This window comes from Rhinoraja longicauda, chromosome 4 (assembly GCF_053455715.1).
Source record: "Rhinoraja longicauda isolate Sanriku21f chromosome 4, sRhiLon1.1, whole genome shotgun sequence".
In the NCBI taxonomy this organism is placed as follows: Eukaryota; Metazoa; Chordata; class Chondrichthyes; order Rajiformes; family Arhynchobatidae; genus Rhinoraja; species Rhinoraja longicauda.
In genome coordinates, this window is record NC_135956.1 from 76,446,997 (window position 1) to 76,468,494 (window position 21,498).

At 39.8% G+C, this 21,498-nt stretch overlaps 2 protein-coding genes across 8 annotated transcripts in view; both read left to right on the plus strand.

Annotated features, from left to right (window-relative positions):
* Positions 1 to 2,686, plus strand: part of prex2 (phosphatidylinositol-3,4,5-trisphosphate-dependent Rac exchange factor 2) — a 264,841-nt gene extending 262,155 nt beyond the window's left edge. For both annotated transcript variants that reach the window (XM_078398117.1, XM_078398118.1), the window contains one exon: positions 2,604 to 2,686. In XM_078398117.1, the coding sequence (XP_078254243.1) occupies positions 2,604 to 2,646 (43 nt within the window). In that variant the 3' untranslated portion in view covers positions 2,647 to 2,686. The remainder of the gene's footprint in view (positions 1 to 2,603) is intronic.
* A 3,579-nt stretch (positions 2,687 to 6,265) lies between these two features.
* The window catches only part of c4h8orf34 (chromosome 4 C8orf34 homolog), a 218,012-nt gene continuing 202,779 nt past the window's right edge, over positions 6,266 to 21,498 (plus strand). For 5 of the 6 annotated variants that reach the window (XR_013547187.1, XM_078398120.1, XM_078398123.1 and 2 more), the window contains exon 1: positions 20,042 to 20,425. Coding sequence is in view for 5 of the 6 variants with exons in the window: in XM_078398120.1 (XP_078254246.1) it covers positions 20,360 to 20,425 (66 nt within the window). In the remaining variant the exon portion in view is untranslated. Of the gene's footprint in view, positions 6,377 to 20,041; positions 20,426 to 21,498 lie in introns of those variants that run through there. The other variant, XM_078398121.1, reaches the window with a different exon arrangement.

The window sequence follows — 21,498 nt, forward strand, 5'->3', positions numbered from 1 at the left end:
GAAATATGTTTGAGTATATCACTTTGCATATTCACAGCATATTGAATTTAATATAGAACTTTTATTATAATGAAAACTCAAAGCCAAATACATAATCACTGTCTTTAAATACACAAACCCTATATCTTAATTTACCATGTATTTTCTCACATTTGCAATGAGCTTTCTAAATGTAAAGAAAAGCACCAATCACTTCTGATTGGGAGGACTCATCATTATGCCAACTTGGTTGCCCTGGGTAAAGTGAGGTAAAGTGTGCTGTGAGGCCCTCTGACTCTTAAGTGGCAGCAGATATAGCAATGAGAACATTGTGATTCTGAAACAAGACAAAGATAGATTAATAATGGGCAAAAAATATTGATAATGGGCAAAAATCTGACAAATGGAATTTAATGTGCAGAATTATGAATCATCCATTTTGGTAAGAGGAATCAAAAGGCAGATTATTCCTAAATGGAGAGAAACTGCAAGGGAGTGAAATTCTGGGTGATCTAAGTAATAATAATAATAATAATAATAATGTATTACTTTATTCGTTCCACACCGGGGAAATTTACAATGTTACAGCAGCAAAGTGGATAGCAAGAGATCATTCATTATAAATAAAAGATACATAAATTGTCATCAGTTTTCTGTGTGTTCTTAGCTGTTATTGTTGACTCGTCTGCTGGGAGCAGTGCTGGTTGTGCAGTCTCACAGCAGCGGGAAGGAAGGACCTCCTATATCTCTCCTTCATGCACTTGGGGTGAAGGAGTCTGTCACTGAAGGAGCTACTCAGTGCAGTGACAGTGTCCTGCATGGGATGGGAGTCATTGTCCAGCAGCGATGTTAGCTTTGCCATCATCTTCCTTTCTCCCACCACCTGCACTGAGTCGAGGGGGCAACCCAGGACAGAGCTGGCCTTCCTGACCAGCTTGTCGAGTCTCTTCCCTTCTGCCGCTGAGATGCTGCTGCTCCAGCGGACCACTCCATAGAAAAGGGCCGATGCAACCGCCGTGCTGTAGAAGGTCCTTAGGAATGCCCCCTGCACTCCAAAGGACCTGAGTCTCCTTAGCAGATAAAGTCTGCTCTGGCCCTTTCTGTATAGCACATTGGTGTTTTCAGTCCAGTCCAGTTTATTGTTGAGGTAGACACCAAGGTACATAAGAATCCACCCTCTCGATGTCCATTCTCTGGATATTCACCGGTGTCAGGGGGACCTGGCTGTGGAAATCTACCACCATCTCCCTGGTTTTCCCCGCGTTGATCCGGAGACAGTTCCGCTGGCACCAGTCCACAAACTCCTTGATCAGTTCTCTGTATGCCCTGTCCTCGTCGCCCGTGATGAGGCCGACGATGGCAGAGTCGTCAGAGAACTTCTGTAGATAGGAGTCTGCAGAGCTGTGCCTGAAGTCCGCAGTCTACAGGGTGAACAAGAATGGAGCTAGCACTGTTCCCTGCGGAACCCCAGTGCTGCAGACCACCCTGTCCGAGACCAGGTCCTTTGTCCTTGCATACTGTGGTCGGTTGGTGAGGTAGTCCAGAATCCAGGAAGTGAGGTGGTGATCCACTCCTGTGCGCTCCAGCTTGCCCCTCAGAAGCCCCGGCTGGATGGTGTTGAATGCACTGGAGACATCAAAGAACATGATTCTCACAGTGCAATCCGGCCTCTCCAGGTGTGAAAGAGCTCTGTTCCACAGGTAGATGATGGTGTCCTCCACCCCGATGCTGTTCTGTGTTCCAGTGCATGGATCGAAAACAGTTAGCAGGTCCAACAAATATTTAAGAAGGGCATGTTAGCATTTCATTACAAAGGGGTTGAAATTTAAGAATTGGTTAAGTTTTGTAAAGGATGTTGGTGAAGTCACACCTGGAACATTATGCAGTGTTGGTCCTCTGTTTAAACAAAAATACATAATTGCATTGGGGCACTCCACAGGAGATTTATCAGGCTAAGTCTTGGCAGGGAGGTTCGACCCTATCAAAAGACACTAGGCAGTTGGAGTCTGCATTTGGGGTTTAGAAGAGCAAGAACATGATCTTATTCAAACATATGAGACCTGCAAGGGACTCGACAGGTTATATATTGAGCTGTTTTAACTTGTAGGAGAGTCATGAACAAGGGGACACACTACAAAATAAGCAGCTGTCAATTTAAAATTGTGGTGCACAATATTTTTTACACTCAAGAGTATGAAATCTCTGGAATTCTCTGCCCCTAAAAGCGGTGGAGGTTAGATCATTAAATATACTTAAAATAGAGATAGATAAGTATTTGAAAGATCTTTGGAGTCGAAGGTTATGTGAATCTGGAACAAAAGAAAAGTTCAGGCCAGCATAGATTAGCCATGGTTGTATTGAATAGCATGGCAGGGTTGAGGGGCCTGGTGGTCTGCTCCTATCTTTATGTTTAGTCGACCCACTGTAGCAATGTGCTTCGGTAAAAAATCCAGTAAAAATCCAGTGAACTGCAATGCACATTACTTATTTATGGCAGGGCTCAATGTGGTGTGATGTGATGGTTCAGCTCAATCCAGTGCTCTTTATCGATTGCTTAATAAACTTGATTATTATTGACACTTTCATCCTTTCCATATATAATTAACGCTATTTGTTTCTTCTAGATTATACAAGCTGTGTCAGCCGCCTCCTGATGGTGATGCTTGAAGATCCGTGGTTCACCATTGAACTTGGAGATATATGAACATAGAATCTTCAACAACAATTCAAGAGTTTTCATTGTAGATAGTAGTATAATCCTGGCTTGCAAACAAGATATTGCTGGGATGTACCGGTAAAATGTGCTGATTTTATAAAATATTCTAAGGTAAACCTCAGACACTCAAAATGGAATAGATGCCTTTCTTTGCCACACTGAACAGACGCAAACTAGGGTTGTTGTTAAACCATAAATTTAATTATTGCTTAATGTAATATCATTAAGCATAATTTTATTTCATTAACTATCAATTTCAAAATCTAGTGAGCTTGAACTTATACATTCCTTTCATCTTTACCTTTTAAAATAGTAAACAATAATTTGTTGATGCAGTTTTGTATATTTGAACAATTTCACTATTGAGAATGATATTGTAACTGCCTATTTTCAGCCTATGAACATTAACAAAAATGCATTATAGTCAGATGTTTGGCCTAAGCTCTTTGCAGATAGCTGAGAGCTTGTGAAAAGACTGCAACATTACCAAGGGATTCAGATGTTTTAAATAGCACAAGTACAGTTTTATCTTATCTCATCAAAACTGAGATTATGTTATAAACTTAGACCCAGGACCCACTATGTTATTTCTATATGATAAAATATAGTTGTTTTTTAATGTAGTAAAGAAATCACTGTTCCAGTTTCTTCTTTCCCTGTGGCAGTATTTGTACTGTGAGATTGGAAAGCAAGGGACATAAAACAGGAGTAGTATTTGTTCATATTGTCAAGAAGGAAATGTGATGACGTTTTCTTTTGCAGAAGACTTACCATCTTGCATATATTGTAAACACTTAACACTTGAACATGCATTAATTCCTTCAATGCATACAATATGTAAATGCATATATAAAGATTTGGATGTACTTCTCATAAGATAGGAACTGATTTAGAAAACCTTTACATTGTATAATAGACAGTAATATCAGGTAACATTCTCTCAGGACAAAGATTTTTACTGATTCAGGTGCAAAAATAACTTTAAGGTCCAAAAATAACTTAATGGCCTCGCTTGTAGGTCTTTTAGCCTTACACTATTTTATCTACCTACTTCAATGTAACAAATTATTAGTGTTTCTTTATTATTGTCAAGTGTACTGAAATACAGTGAAAAGCTTTTGTTTGTGCACTATCCAATTAAATTAGATCATATTATACACAAGTACAATCAGGCCATTCACAAGCACAAAGGTTGTGGAAAGACAATACCAGAATACAAAATATAGTTTTTACAGCATTGTAGTGTTACAGTTATAGAAAAAAGGTCCAATGTTCACATTGAAGGTAGGTTGGAAGATTTGGATTACCAACTAATTTATGGGAGGACCATCGTATAGTCTGATTACAGAGGGGAAGAAGCTATTCCTGAGCCTGGTGTTGCAAGCTTTTGTATGTTCTGCCCAATGGAAGAGGGAAGAGGAGGGAATGGCCAAATTGAAAACAATCTTTGATTATGTTGGCTGCTTTCCCAAGGCAGTGTGAAACGTTGATGATGGGAGTCTGCTTTGTGTGATGGACCAGGCAACATCCACATTTCTCTGCAATTTCTTGCTATCCTGGCATTGTTCCTGAACCAAGCTGTGATGCAACCCGATAGCATGCTTTCAATGGTGCACCTGTAGAAGTTAATAAGAGTTGTTGGAGACATATCAAACCTCAATAGACTCCTGAGGAAGTAATGGTGTTGGTGCACTCTATTGACCTTGGTAGTGTCGTGTCATTGTAGTTGGTTCAGGGCAGATGGTTGGTGATATTAAGGCCAAGGAACTTTCAAGGTCTTGACCATTTCCACTTCGGCATCATTGATGCTATTTGGAACATGTACTCCACCACACTTCCTGAAGTCAATAACTTGCTTCTTCGCCATGCTGACATTGAGGAGAGGTTGTTGTCTCTATTTCCTTTCTGTACTCCATCTCGTCATTGTTTGAGATCCAGCTCACTACAATGGTGTCATCTGCAAACTGGCAGACGGAGATAGAGATGACTGGCTGCACAGTCACGATTGTAGAGGAAGTAAAGTGAGGAATTGAGAATGTGTGCATTGCGGGGAACCAGTGTTGAGAATTATTGTGGAGGATGTTTTGTCACCTATCCTCATTGATTGTGGAGGTCAGAAAGTTGAGGTTCCAGAGGCAGATGGGGGTACTGACTTCTACAAGGCCCAGGAGTTTGGAGAAGAGTTTGGATGGGATTATGGTGTCAAACATGGAAAAATTATGCCTTTTTTTATGTAGCTCTAGATTGTGTTAAAATGGACAATCATGTGGAAGGTTGTGCATGATCGTGCATGACCACAGTGAATGGCAGTGCTGGCTCGAAGGGCCGAATGGCCTACTCCTGCACCTATTGTCTATAGTACACAGGGATGGCTGTAATTTTGAATAATAAGTGGTTACGTTTCTAGATATTTTACTACTTGAAAAACGATTGCTTTCAAATATTTGGCTTCACAGATGCATAGTCAAATGTTCTTGTACTCTGATGACCATTGCACATTTATGGACGATAATCATGTAACTTAGCTGATCAGTGATATCTTTCCATAAGGGCCATTTGGATGTGTCCCATTCAAGCATTAATGCAGTGACCTAAATTATTTTCTTCTCTTTTGCAAAAAATATACAATTCTCTGACTCGTATTTGTGAAGAATATCCCTTTTTTTCTCAGCAAACAACAAAACTTTATATTTCATTAAGCTTTTAATCAAGCTAAAAATTGGTGTTCTTCATGTTGATCTTATTGTTAGCCCCATCCTTTGTCTCCCCGTGATCCCCAGTGACTGTCAAGGAGACTATAAGTCTCAGTTAAGCTACCTACTTAATCAAATGGTGTTAGGTTGTAATAGTTCTGAAAGGTGGAAAATTACAATAGTTTTTTTTAAGGCAATAATATAGTACATTTACAATTTTTTGTGACTTTCTCTCGGGCAAAACAAACATATAGTGCATCAAAAATTTGTGAAATCCTATTGCTGGAAAAATTCTGAGGATGAACAAGGGACTGGCCACTGCATCATCTCACAACTCACTTTTTGAAGTGTTGTATTTATATTTCTTTCCCTGTAGCTTGCTCGGTTCCTGATTAATAAGTAAATAACTTGCTTTAAGAAAAAACTATTATCATTATAGGCAAGTACATGATAAGCTGGTTCTAGAAACTGCTGCTACCTACAAATGCATGTTTTATTGGGTATGTAGCACACCTATTTAAACATTCAAAATTAAGTCAATGAATTGCCTATGAATGTTAAAATCATTCTTGCAGAACACAATCTGAAACATTAATGTAAAATTCTGGGTTTTTCCACTGACCTAGTTTCCTACAGGACAAGGGACTGGCCACTGCATAATCTCACAACAGCAAGCAAACCTATGTTGCTTCGTATTTTAGAGTTGCTTGATGGCTCTGAAACATTTGTATAAAAAAAGCATTGTTTTTAATTTTTAGAATATGTGAAATTATTGAGTCTAATTTTAGCTTAACATATCTGTCAGGAAACAGATGGCATTGATCTTTTACCCATTTTGCACACTCTCTGATTTTTGCCTTCTGGCAGGTGGGATGCAGTTAGTTTCCTGTCAGTTTCCCACTGGATGAGCTAGAAGATAATTACTTCCATTACTTCACAGGAATATTTCTTTCTTAAATATTTTCAACGACATTATTCTTGGCCAATGGTATGTTAGATTTACATTTTTTTAAATATACATGTTAAAATTATAAGAAACAAAGACATGAGTTTATCTAAATATTCTGTTAACTTGTATTGAGATTTGTGGTTCATATTTCAAGTATTTTAATTTTGCACTAACTCATAGAATTCAAACTGGGAGATGGCATCAGGGAAGAAATATTATAAAAATGTGATTGTATTAGTTCTTGATGTGGAATCTGCCTGAATCATCACTTTGCTTACCGACATTCTGAGGTCTATTGTAATCAAGATGGCAAAAGATAAAAGAAGCAAATTAGGTCATATTTTTACACTAAAATTCAATTAACCATAAATTCAACCTGGATCAGTCCATGTGGTTTCGAGATGCATCACAAAGTACAATTATTGTAAACCAATATAGTTAGATTTGCCAGGAATGTCCAGGTTGCATTTCTGACATTTTCTCTGTATTTTCTTTGGCGAGGGCGCTGAGAGATTGTTACAATGAAAATAGGAAATCAAAATGTTGAGTGAGAGGGGGAAGTTTTGTGAGAGTGCATTCTCTGCAAATTTTTAATGAAATATTGTAATCTTCAACTGTCAGACAAGTAATGCAAAAATAATTAACTAAAGAGCAGATTATTTTTCTTGCATCTTAAGTAAATTATAAGAGTTTATTTGTTTTCTCATATCTGCATTCTTGTTGCTAAATAGAAAATTGTTCAGAATGGAAGGTTAAACATAAAATCCAATTTCCTTCCATGTCCATTGAATGCCTTAATGTTTAGTAGAGTATTAAGATGTTAAAAAATTCCACTTGGCTTTATGTATCTTGTGCGGCTTAACTTCTATTGATGCAATGGTGTTTTGTTTGGATAAAGCCACGGAGAAAGCTTATTCTGAAAATAATGATTGTTTCTGAATGTTATGAGCTTGATGGTTAAAATTAAGGCTTTAAATTCCTTAACGTCTTGGCACTGCAAATGTACCACAATGCATTTTAGTTCAATGTACATAACATGTTTTCTTTTCTCTGAGAGACTTATAAACTGATGCCTGTTTACCTTTAAAAAGAATACCTTTCTCTGTAAATACGTAATTGCAGTATAGTGTGATATATTGTTAAATTATACTGACTATTTAATCATACTTATATATTAAACATATTGCAGGAATTGGAACATTGTATTTAAAGCAAAACAGTTACATTTTCTTTACATTTTAAGTATATTGTTGTAGAAATGCAAATAAATTCAACTGAAAATGAAATGTGCAAGATACAATAATCATACGAATTTTCCAAAATAAAGACAATTATGGTTTAAACAAATGCTAATTTACAAAAATATAGCACTGGATTTCAGATGTCAACATTATCACAATGCTCATCATTGATCTTTAAGGAAGAGGTCCAGAAAGTTCTTAATCTTTGTGGTGTGTATTTAATCTTTCCTAACATCAAATTAGTTCACATTGCAGCAACAGGGATATTCCAGAGATAGTATGGAATTTTATTGGTATGGTACTTGTAATGGCAACTTCAGTCCTTACAATAAAGTCCTTCCGCTTGCTACCACTTCACAGAGGGTGGAGTGATTGATCTTGACGCAAACCAACAACAGAGAGATCTTAAAGACTCTTCAGTTTAATCAGTCATTTATTGAGTAGTAATACAAACAGATTTGTATCTATCCAAACTTTTCTCTTGTCATCGGTCTTGTAAGAACTATATCTGCCAAGCTTCCTGTCTGACCCCTCCCGTCTCTGCATTCCCAGATATACTTCCAATTCTGGCTCCTCCCAGTCCATTATGCCCATATATGTATTCATCTTACGACAACCCCCTAGTGTCCAAAAATAATACAACAAGATACAAAATAATATAATATGTTAAACAGCTAGTACAAACACAAATGGCCCCTACAGTACTTTATTGGTCACATGTACCGAGGCACAGTGAAACTCATTTTTGTTTACAGTTCAGAACAAGTATCACTATACATAAGCACTGAGATACATCTTAGATAAGCATCTCAGATACAATACAAGTGTATCGCAGTAGTACACTGATATAGTCGCAAGTTTGGTGCCATTTTCAAGTCCCAGAAGTGCACGGTTTTTGGCCTAACCTTGAAGGCCCGTTGGCCTGGTGGTATTGCAGGGTTGGCCTGGCAAAGCGTATCTGCGGTGTCGTCCGCCACTTCTCCACCGCTGTGGGCCGCTTCTGGTCCGTATACTCGGCTTCTTGTTACGGCGCCCGGTCCAGCCAAGCCCCAGACTGTTGCAGGGCCTCCAGTGGCTCACTCCACCATCAAGGCATTGCACTCCCTCCCACAGACGGTCTGCTTACTGGCACTCTGTCCGAATCCTTCTACTCTAGGCGGGCGAGCCAGGCCTTCTGGGCGGGTTCTGGTCCACGGTGCGGGTCCTCTATCTGCGGTGTTCTCTGGGCTTTTTGGTTGGAACCTTACTTCCTCGGTCCGCGGTGGGCGAGCTGGACCTACCGGGCAGGTCCTCTGTCTTCTCTCCGGGCCTGCTGATGGGTCTGGCTGCGGCCTGCCGGAATACCCCAGGTATCATCAAGCAGCCTGAACAGGAAGAGCTAAGGTATAAACATTTTACGAACAATACTGATAAGATTAAAGCAGGTCAAAATATCATGATACTTCATCAAACTGAATTAATTATGATAGAAGCATAATATTTGTAAATTGAAATTCAGGGAACAAAAATCCATCCGTAGATTTTTTTTGAATATCAGTAAGACTGTTTGGTGTTAATTTCGGCTTAATGCACATCATTCAATGAGATTTACAATTTTGAATGATTTTTACAAAAAAACATTTGTCTTTTTATGTTCTTGTCAAATGGACATTTTCTATCTGCCTCTGTGGAATCTTGAGCCATCTCTACCAGAAACCTCATTTAATTCCACATTGCATCGACACAAATGGTTGTTGCATATGTTATTTTTTTATTATGTTTAGACAATTGAGCCAGCGCATAGAAAATGCAAACTTTTGTGCAATATACTTTGCAGTATACTAAATGTAGTAATGTTTGTCATGCATTTGATTAAATATGCTGTAACTGCTCGTTGAGATCTAAGTCCACAAAACAGCTGGTAACTTCAACGCTCCAGATTCTCTGCTGCATATTAGCAATTGGAATATATTTCCAGCAGTGTTATGGAGAAAATAAGTGATGATCAGCCCAAGAATGATGCATGAAATTGAGCCATAGGTGATGATGACTCAGTCATTCACAGCTAAAGGATAGTTTGATCATTCAAACCATGTATGGACATTTAGTATGATTGTACTGGGAGATTGTAAGAATTGTATGTTAACTATTTAGGAACAATCCAATTTTAGCTGCACATAAAATACACTGAAACTGCATTTTCACAGTAAAACAACTGTACATGTAGAAGCTCACTTCCTACTGAAAATGTTATGAAATAATGATTTCACATGCAAGGTTTCTTGGCTAAAACCATTTTCTAAAGCTTATTCTGATATATGCAGTTCACAGTTCATTTAATGAAGACTTGAAAATGGAGCACACAGTATTTCCTGTGCATAATTGGAAAGTATATAATTTGAATTTATAAATCACAAATTAACATTTTCATAATGCAAAAGATCTTTCTATTGATCATTACTAATAGGCAACTAATGAATATTCAGACAACTGTAAGACAAAAACTGTTCTGATGGAGTGCACTAAAATTATACTTTGTCTCTGAAAGTCATGCTCGAAGCAACTCATTTTAAAGGATAAAATTAATTTCTCCCCTAGGCACACAGAATATTCTACTTGAAGAGTCTACACTAACCTGCAGGCCCTTCCTCATAATTACTAAAATAATAAATTAAAGCATTAAATGCAATTATAAACATAATTATTGTTGAAAATTAATTTATTGAATTCATTCTATGAGAAATGCATATGATTTGAAGTTCATATAGTGTATTGGGATAAAGACGGGCTTTTATTCATCCCTGATCTACCTGGCATGAGATAGTACTTTGAAAAATATTGAAAAATAATACTCACTTCGTTATCTCAAAATATCTCATCTTGGTCAATAGAAAGGTTGCCTCTTTGAATGAACTGAGATTACTTATAATTGTTGTCTTTTATTCCCTGATGCCTGATGATATTATTGATAATCCCCAAGAGTGTAATTATACGTAAATACCAGTTTTATTCAATTTAAGGCTTGTATTTTTCCTCTGACTTTACCTTTCCCTTGCGAGGAGCATTTTTAACTTAGGGACTGTTAACTTATTGAAGACTAACTGTCCACCAGGAATAGAAACAGAGACCCATCTGACCAGAATTGACATATACTGAGTGCAACATTTTCACCAACACTTTGCGTTGCTTGGGGAGTTAAAACAATGGGAACAAACTATAATGATTCACGGAACATAGAACCGTACAGCAGAGCAACAAACCCTGTGCTGATCCAACCAATCCCATCTGCCTGCATGTGGGTTGTATTCCTCTATTTCCTGTCTGTTTATATATCTGTCCAAATGCCTGAAATGTTACTATCATATCTATTTCTATCCCCTCCCCCTGTCAGTGCATTCAAGCACCTACCACTCTCTGTGCAAAATAACTTTAGTTCTACATTCCTTTAACCTTTCTCCTTCTAAACTTGAACCTGTGCATTCTGGTATTTGACATTCCCATCCTGGGAATAATATGCTGAATATCTATCCTTTCCAACCCCTCACAATTGTATATACTTCTATCAGATTGCCCCTCAGCCTCCAATGTTCCACAGAAAACAATTCACAAAGGGAAACGGAATAAAATAAAAAGTTCATCCAAACTTTCCTTACAGTTAAAACACTCCAATTCAGGCAATACCCTGGTGAACATCGACTGAACTTTCCCAAAGGTGTAGCAACCAGAATCTCTACACAATACTCCATGGTGGCCTAACAAAAGGTTCATATTGCTGTAACATGACTTGCCCACTTTTACACTTAAGGTCCTGACGTACGAAGGCAAGCATGCCATATGCCTTCTTTACCACTTTTTCTATTTGTTTCGCCACTATCAGGGAGCTATGGACTTTCACAGTACATCAATAGTCTCAATTTGCATTTATTAGATGACAAGGGCATGGATAAGATTTCCTTTTCAATATCTCAATGCCTATTTTACAGAGCAAAGTATTGAACAGCATTTGCACATTCCATGCAGGTAGCTTCGGAAAATACCGCACCAGCTCAGTGCCATTCGCTGTAGTTGCCAGGATTTTGTGGTGCAATGTCCTACCAATGGCAAGGAAATTTGAGAAATACATTAATTGTACATACTGCACAGTGAAGCACAAAAATGTACACAACAGAAGACAGGCATATGAGCCATCATGTCTGTTAGAGCTACCAGAAGAGCAATCCAGACAAAAAACGCTTTTCCCAACCCCTCATCTATGGATACCGGCTGAGACATATCAGTAGGCATCGTTTTAAATGCCACAGGTTCTGTCTCAGCCACCATGTCAGTTAGTGAGTTTCAGACATCTGTTATCCTTGAGGTGAAGAAAACAAAGTCACCTAAAGCTGCTCTGGTCTTTCTACAAATAATCTTAAATCAATGCTCCTGGTTGTTGACCATATTTACAGAGATTTTGACTCCGTCTTAATATAGATCATGCAAAGTGAGCTGCAGAACATTGGTTGACTGGCCCATGAAAAAATAACATGCAGTTATTATAAGATCACCTACAAGTCATACAAAATGAACATAATGTTGTCATGATGTTGGCCCAATTGGTCAGGGAAGCAAGCAGCAGCATGTTATGTGGTTCAGTTCTGGCAGCAAGCTATTGGGAAGAGAACAGCTGAGTGTTTTTCTTTGGTCATCTTCTTGGTTTAATAAACTGTTTAGACGAGGGTGCACTAATTCCCATTTCAAGAAATCTGGTGGTCATGTTCCTAAAATCTGCTCTATCCTGGTTGATTGTAGGGTTAAGGAGGATTCGTCAATCAATCACTGACTCGGATACAACTCTCAAAGCAAACTCTCAATTGTAAGAAGACAGGTAATAAGAGGAATTCTCCTATCCCAAGAACTCGCCCAAGGACTTTTCTGGTTTAGACAACTAACTAATTTTAAAAAGGAAGGAGAAAGCAGGAAAATGCAGACTGGGTGACCAGCATAGAAACAGGTCTATGCTGTTTTGGCCCATCACGTCCAGGCCAACTGTCAAGTACTAATCCCAAGATAGATGGAGGCTTCTGTCATGAATCCCCATTACTCTGTTAATCTTACTTATAACTATTAATTATTTATCTGATTACTCTTATTATTTGTATTTTCCTATCCTTGTTCTGGATTTTTTATGCTCTGTGTAAAGCACTTTGAATTGCCATTGCTGTATGAAATGTGCTATATAAATAAACTTGCCTTGCCTAATAGACGCAAAAAGCTGGAGTAACTCAGTGGGACAGGCAGCATCTCTGGAGAGAAGGAATGGGTGACGTTTCGGGTCGATCTGAAGAAGGGTCTCAACCCGAAATGTCACCCATTCCTTCTCTCCAGAGATGCTGCCTGTTCTGCTGATTTACTCCAGCATTTTGTGTCTTCGGTTTAAATCAGCATCTGCACTTCCTTCCTAAAGAAGTAATAATCCTAATAGTCTTGATTAATTTTGAAGGGGATTTATAGAAACGATCTGGACAGTGCTATTGCCAGCCTTTCATCAAAATGTTACAACCTCTACAACTGGTCTTTTTCTGACCAATGTCCTTGATCCACTAATAACTAATGCAAAAAATATTTAATGCATTTTCTGAAGTTGTGCTGACATAGCAAAATAGCTGGCCAACAGTGGGCAAATGTATACAGGCCTCCTCATAAACGACAAATTCTTAACATAACATCAATGTAGGTTTCATGAATTATAAACCTGTTCATTCGCGTTTACGGTAGTACCATTCCTCATGTTTTTACGATCCATTCTATCAAGATTTCTCATAATTTTATACCTCTATTAAACCTTGCCTCAGAAGTAAGAAATCGGTCCCATAAAATGTAATCTTTGCAGTTAAAGTCTGCATCACTGACAGCATCTTTGTAATTTCTACTTTGCCTTCTCTGATGTAATTCCACGGTGCCCAGAACTGAATAGATTACCTTAGCTATGCCTAGCTCATTGGTCTTACATTCTATGCATGGACTAATATTACCTTGAATGCTCAAACATCTTTTCTGCTCCCATTATCTACCTATACCCTCAGCTCATTGTCCTTCTTAACTAGAATTCATATAAAGCACTTTGAAACACGTATTGTTAGTTTTTTAGCTTTTGTCTCTTGCCTTCTTAACTTACTAATTCTCAGCCTTCTAATTCCAATTTTGATGCTCCTACTGAAATGATGTAATGTTCCCATCCTCTTTCTTAACAGAGCTATATAACCAGCTACCATACTGAGTAAAGGACACCGTAGACATTGTAAAGGCCAACAGAGTTGAGACTCTGCACAGGAACACCTGACAGGCACCAAATTTTACTGATAGGTCTAAAAGTTACTTTAATATGTGTAGGAGCAGCGATACTACTCGTTTTGGCATTGTAAGGAAATTTATCAACGCTGTTGACTTTTCTGCATTTCTGAAGCTCCCTTGCATCTGCCACTTGTGCTTCCTGGATATCTGGCTGCTGGATAGAACTCTTGAGGACCATGTGATATCAGCCACCTGGTTCAGACTGGCTACCCAGAGCAAATTATGAGATGAGGGACTGGCTTGTAAAAGATACTGGACCTACTTGTGGGTGACCCCGAGAGCCAGGAATCCAAATTACCTGGATCTTATTTCTAAATATTGCATTTTATTGTTGACAAAGAATTTTAAAAAACAGGATCCAGATGCCTACCTTCCCTAATGCAGCCACCCACACTTCACCATGTCATTCATCTCCCCCCACAATATGTGATTCAGGATCCATCAGCTCTCCCAGATGTTTGACTTTGTTAGCATGGATTGAAACAAATATTTCAAGGTGGCAACGTGCAGCCCAAATTGGATATTGTAATTATTGGTGCTCACGCTATACAATTGCATTATTTTTGGAAAATATTTGTGGATGTCAGGCAGAATTAAAAATAGAACATGCAGCTGGAGGACTGGGAAGTAAAAGAGCATCATAATACCTGCAGGGCATCGAACTGTAAGTGATTCAAGCACTTTTATAAAATGTGGGAGGAAATCACTGAAATTTGCAGACTAGCTTAGCACAATTTGTCCTCTGATGCTACGTCTGACTGTTCATAATTTGTCGGAACAGACACGATTGTACAAACCTTTCCTGAACTCCGTGACTATGCATGGCGTAGTTATTATTACACTGATTGCTTCTGGCTGACTCCATCACTTATACTTCCTTCCTTGCACCCTTGTCCCACTTCACTGATAATATATTTTACGTGATTGAATGGCTGTCCTCCTTGCCACAGTTGATCATTAATAGACAACAGCGTAAGTTTATAATTTAAATGAAATCATAACGTCAAAGTAGCCTACTGTTACATCAGTTTTGGTGGAGTGACATACATGCCCCTAGCTAGCACAATAACAGTTGACAGCAGTTGAACAGTACAATTCGGTGAGACAAATGAGTTAAATATAAACAATGGTATGTACTCATTACCATTCCACTTACTTATTCCATCTAATTTTTCCTTCACTTTCAATTTGATGTTTCTTATCCATCTCTCCTTTGTATTCATATACCTTCTTGCTCTTTCTTTTACTGGCTTAATATGTACTAGTTTCTATTCAATGGTTTTGCAATATTTTTATTTTTTATATAATGTATGTAATCTCACAAAATTAAAAACAGAATATGTTAGAAGGACTCAGCTGCTGGACGGTAACTTTAGAGAGGGGTATTTTAATACCCAAGATTATCAACCAGAAACATTAAGCTTGCCTTTGTATCTACACAGAGAGCTGCCTGATCCGAATGATGCCAACATCATCTATTATAGTTGAGAATTCCAGAATTTATGGCATTCTAGCATTTAGCAAGTGTTACTTTTAAGCTTAAGGTATCAATAATTGTGGGCTGTTTTTTGCAATGATACGAGTGCAAACTGTTTCACAATTATTATTGAGCAGTAAAGAGCAAGTACAACTAAAACATTGCAACTGGTTGCCAAGTTACCCTGCTCCTCCGCAAACTTTGCAACAATAGTAACTCAGATTGATTTTAATCTTGAGTCAACAGCCGTAAAGCTGCAGAACTTACTAAACATGGCAGAAGAAGTTAGTAATGATCAGTTTTAATGGATACAATGCTATCATTTGTCCAGTTATTATGGCACAGGAGAAGCCACATGGCCCATTAAATCCATGCACACTCACTGCAGAGTAGTCTGGCCAATTGCATTCTTCCAATCCAGTGACCCCTCAAGGGCCGCTACACTGGGGACCTGGCAATAAGTTGAATGGCAAATGCAGTGTTGAGCAAATGAGACCGCACCTGGAGTACTGTGTGCAGTTTTGGTCTCCAAACTTGAGGAAGGATATTCTTGCTATTGAGGGCGTGCAGCGTAGGTTTACTAGGTTAATTCCCGGAATGGCGGGACTGTCATATGTTGAAAGACTGGAGCGACTAGGCTTTTATACACTGGAATTTAGAAGGATGAGAGGAGATCTTATCAAAACGTATAAGATTATTAAGGGGTTGGACACGTTAAAGGCAGGAAACATGTTCCCAATGTTGGGGGAGTCCAGAACAAGGGGCCACAGTTTAAGAATAAGGGGTAGGCCATTGAGAACTGAGATGAGGAAAAACTTTTTCAGTCAGAGAGTTGTGAATCTGTGGAATTCTCTGCCTCAGAAGGCAGTGGAGGCCAATTCCCTGAATGCATTCAAGAGAGAGCTGGATAGAGCTCTTAAGGATAGCGGGGTATGGGAAGGCAGGAACGGGGTACTGATTGAGAATGATCAGCCATAATCACATTGAATGGCGGTGCTGGCTCGAAGGGCCGAATGGCCTCCTCCTGCACCTATTGTCTATTGTCAGTGTTCATTGCTGAGCTGGGATGTGGGATTATTTAAGGTACTTTGTGACCCAGTCTTTTGTCATTACTCACCACTACTCTTGACTCTGGGAATAGAAGGTTGGAAACTACTCCTATTAGGAGTGGGCATTAAAGGGGGAAAAACATTTAAAATAAAATTCTCACTTGATAAATTACTCAAGTAACATCTTCTGGATATACACCTGTTAAAGCCAATAACCTGTTAAAGCGAATATGCATTGCAAAGATCAATCTTACTTTTTAATAGTAACTCTCTCACGCCTTTGCAGAATACGACCTTGCAAATTTATGTGTGTAACAGTTAATTTTTTGCATATCTTTCATTCATTGTTCTTTATCTCTCTACATCATTGTCTATATCTCTCGTTTCCCATTCCCTGACTAGTCTGAAGAAGGGTCTCGACCCAAAACGTCACCAATTCCTTCTCTCCAGAGATGCTGCCTGTCCCGCTGAGTTACTCTGGCTTTTTATGTCTATCTTTGATTTAAACCAGCATCTGTAGTTCCTCCCTACACAGCTCTTCTTACTTCATCTCCTCTGTTCTCCTTTCAGAATTCTGAGGAGGCCATTTCCTCAAAGCACCCATCTCATTCACCTTCCACTAACAGTCCTTCCCCTTGTAGCTTCCCATTCATTCAAAGTAAATGTAACATCTGTTCATTCACCACTTTGCACACCATAATACCCTGACAACTTTCAAATGATTGACCAATACTTCATTTATTCTGATATAAATAATAATAATAATAATGCATTACATTTATATAGCGCTTTTCATATACTCAAAGACGCTTTACAGGGATTTAGAGAACATAGGGAAGTGAATAAATAGATAAATAAGTAAACGAACAGAGAAAGGAGACAGAAGGTGAGGTGACCTTCAGTGGTTGAAGGCAGTACCAAACAGGTGAGACTTCAGTGATGTTTTGAATGTGGTGAGTGTGGAGGAGTCTCTGACGGTTTGGGGTAGTGAGTTCCATAGGGTGGAAAATACTGCATTTACTGCTCACAATGTGGTTGTCTTTTCTTTAGGCAGATTAAATATCATATCATATCATATCATATACATACAGCCGGAAACAGGCCTTTTCGGCCCTCCAAGTCCGTGCCGCCCAGTGATCCCCGTACATTAACACTATCCTACACCCACTAGGGACAATTTTTTTACATTTACCCAGCCAATTAACCTACATACCTGTACGTCTTTGGAGTGTGGGAGGAAACCGAAGATCTCGGAGTAAACCCACGCAGGTCACGGGGAGAACGTACAAACTCCTTACAGTACAGCACCCGTAGTCAGGATCGAACCTGAGTCTCCGGCGCTGCATTCGCTGTAAAGCAGCAACTCTACCGCTGCGCTACCGTCAGATATTACCTAACTGCCTACATGTTGTGTACAAGTACAAACTTCGGTTTATTTTATCCTTCCCTGATATTTATTTCCAAGATTTTCATCACAATTTAAATGAGACTCAATAACAAGCTGATGAAATTACACCTCATCTTTTGAAATACAAAATTATCCCAATCATTATGGCCAGCATTCCTCTCTCAGCTAACATTAGTAAATTTCAATATCCTCATTACTATTTTGCTGTTTCTATGAACTTGCTGTGCATACATTAACTGCCTCCTTCAAGATAACAATGACCACCATGTAAAAAGTTATTAATTTGTTGTAAAGTGCTTTTGTGTGCACTGGGGTAATGAAAGAAATTATACAAAAACAATTTCCTTTGAGGTATTTCACAGATATCTGGCCATAATATTGATTTCAGCAAATACAGCTTCCATTTTTCCTCTGACAATTATTGATGAAAGTGTTGTGTGATTTATTCTCATTCTGCCGTAGATTTGTCTTCAGATTGTTAATGCTATTTTTGCCAAACTCAACATGATCCCTTTCCCAATCACATGTACCTTGTATCATAGTACATAGTATAAGCTACCCAAGTGGAATATGAAGAGCTTTTCCTCCAGTTCACTCCAGGAGTGGAGGAGGCCCAGGACAGAGAGATCAGTATGGGTATGGGAAGGGGAGTTAAAATTGTTAGCAACCGGGAGACCCAGTAGGTCTTGGTGGGCCAAGAGCAAGTGTTTGGAGTATAGGCTTGGTAACGCCAATGTAAAGGAGGCCACATCAGGAAAACAAGATGCAGTAGATGAGGTTAGAGGATGCAGTGGATGAGGCTGGAGGAGATGCATGTGAACAGAGGGAGTAGATGAGGTTAGAGGAGATGCATATGAACCTGTCTCAACTGGGAGGACTGCTAAGGTTCCTGGATGGATATGAGCGGGTTGGTTGCAGGAGAAATTACCTGGGGGGGGGGGGGGTTCCTAATGCTGTCCAATTTATCACAACTCTGGAAAATAGAGAACCTGTATTCGCCCACAACCAGAGGATGAATCATGCACCTGGAACAGCACCTCATATTCTGCTTGGGTACCTTGCAACCCAACAGTGTGAACATTGAATTTTCCAATTTCAGGTAACTAACCAAACCCCCTCTCCTGTGCCCTACCTGGACTCGCACCCATTTCTCCCCTTCCACCTACATTCCTTTCTCTGGCTTCACAATGTGCATCTCTGGAGAACATGGCAGGTGAAGTTTAGGACGAGACCATTCTTCAAACTTCCCTCAGTCTGAAGAAGGGTCTCAACCCGAAACGTCATCTATCCATGTTCTCCAGCGATGCTGAGTTACTCTAGGATTTTGTCCTTTGTGTGTTGTGTATCCACAGTTCCTTGTTTCTTCCAGTTATTTTCAAATTTATCATGCCTGTTAAAGCAATGCTACAATCAACATCACAAATCTTTACAAAAAACTACAGTCCTCTGGTTCCTCAACTTTTCATTAATGTTTTAAGTTATGTTCAAAATAGTAACTACTATAAATAAACGCCTTCAATGATTTGTACATGGGCAACACCTCAGAACTAAATTATGTGTAGGAAGAAATGCAGATGCTGGTTTACACTGAAGACAAAATGCTGGAGTAACTCAGCAGGACAGGCAGCATCTGTGGAAAGAAGGAATGGGTGACCTTTTGGGTCGAGGCCCTTCCCCAGGCTAAGAGTCAGGGGAGAGGGAGTCTAGAGATATGGAAAGTAAGGTGTGAAAACGACAGATCAAAGCAGACGCTGTTCAAGGAAATGTAGAATGGTTTATTGTTGGCTGAAGGGAAGGTGACAACGAGGTATACAAACAGTAAAATTAATCAGAACAGTGAAACTAGTCGGGGCAGAGACGGAGAGAGTGGGAAAGCAAGGGCCACTTTGAAGTTAGAGAAATCAATATTGATACGTGAACATGATGAAGGGTCTCGACCCGAAACGTCACCTATTCCATTCCTCCATAGATGCTGCCTGACCCGCTGAGTCACTTTGAGTCCATCTTCGGAATTAAATTATGATTCGTTACATTCCGCTTGGGTCCGATTTGCCACGACTCTGGAAAGCATCGTGCAATTTGCATTGCAGTAGGGGAAGGCGGAGCTTTGTTGCTGGCGGATCTTTGCCGTGTTTGGCGTGGAGGCAGGCTTGGAGGGGGTGGGCTCTTGCTGCCGGGCGGCCGGCGATCCCAACTCCACGCTGCCTGGAATGACCAAAACCAAACGTCGCTAGGGAGCAACCGAGAGACGCAACAACGCTCTGTGTTGACTAGGGAACAGCGAGCAACAATCTGAGCCCGTGTGCCAGCACAGCTCGCCCTGCCGGCTCTCACAACTTCTACACCGCGAATGCAATGAGGAAAAAGTGCACCGTCGGCGAGTTGCACTCGTGAAGCAAGCACCGCACTGTCCAACCCCTTGTTTCCTTTCCGAAAAGTTAACGTTCTGAATTATTTGCAAACAATTTCGGATGTCGTAAAAGTAAAGGACAAAACAAAAATCCCCGCTCTCGGCTCGGTGACAGGAGGATATTTTGGATGGCGTCTCAGCAGACCAGAATTCAAGCCTACCTCGAAAAAAACAAGATTGGCCCTCTGTTCGAGGTAACGTACAGATAGAAAAGTGATTGGAATATTTAACACCGGGTGGGAAAAGACTGCAAACGGGGGGGATGAAGAAAGTGATCGTCGAAAACTGGAGTTAACCGTGATGTCATCAATTCACACAAAACTAATGAGGGGAATTAAACCTTCAGTTTCTGGCAAAGAGGGTGGTTGAAATTATGTCAGGAAGGTCCAGTCGCTCACCGAAAGTGTCTGAAACCTGGTGGCACTAAATGTGGTGCGGGGTTAGTTGGTGTTGAGGGGTGTCAGTCAGGTCACTGGAACCTCTTTCAGAAATGTTGCAGTGTACACTATTCATGCTTCTTTTTGGATTTGGCGAGGTTCGGATTGTGATGCTTATTTAAAAGGTGTGGTGGTTAATTCCCTACATTTGTCCAGCAGAAGTTACATAGAAAATAGGTGCAGGAGTAGGCCATTCGGCCCTTCGAGCCTGTACCGCCATTCAAAATATGATCATGGCCTGTACCTGCCTTCTCTCCATACCCCCTGATCCCTTTAGCCACAAGGGCCACATCTAACTCCCTCTTAAATATAGCCAATGAACTGGCCTCAACTACCTTCTGTGGCAGAGAATTCCACAGATTCACCACTCTCTGTGTGAAGAAATGTTTTCTCATCTCGGTCCTAAAAGACTTGAGCTCCACACATTGAGCTCCTCAAGGCAACAAACGCGATTAAAACATAACGATATCTTACTGCTTGAGGCGTTGTAAAGTTGTCGTTTTATCTAAGAGGCAGGCACGTCTGTGCTCGGAGCCGGAGACCCAGAACACAATGATGTGCACGACTTTTGTCCTGGTGAAGCGACGCTTCCTTCTTTGGGCACTTTGAATGTGTGGATCATTTTGCATGTGTTTTCGCTAAGCTCTTACCTAGTTACGGCTTTGATATTTTTAGAGGCACTCGAGGTTTAAACAAAAAAAAACCCTCCATGGTCATCGACATTACAGCGCAGCCTGCAGCAGAATTCATCTCTTTAGAGAAGGGGACATTTCTGAGGCAAGCACGTTGTGCACCTAAGCCCCAGCACAAGCGGCCAAGTCCCTTCTGCT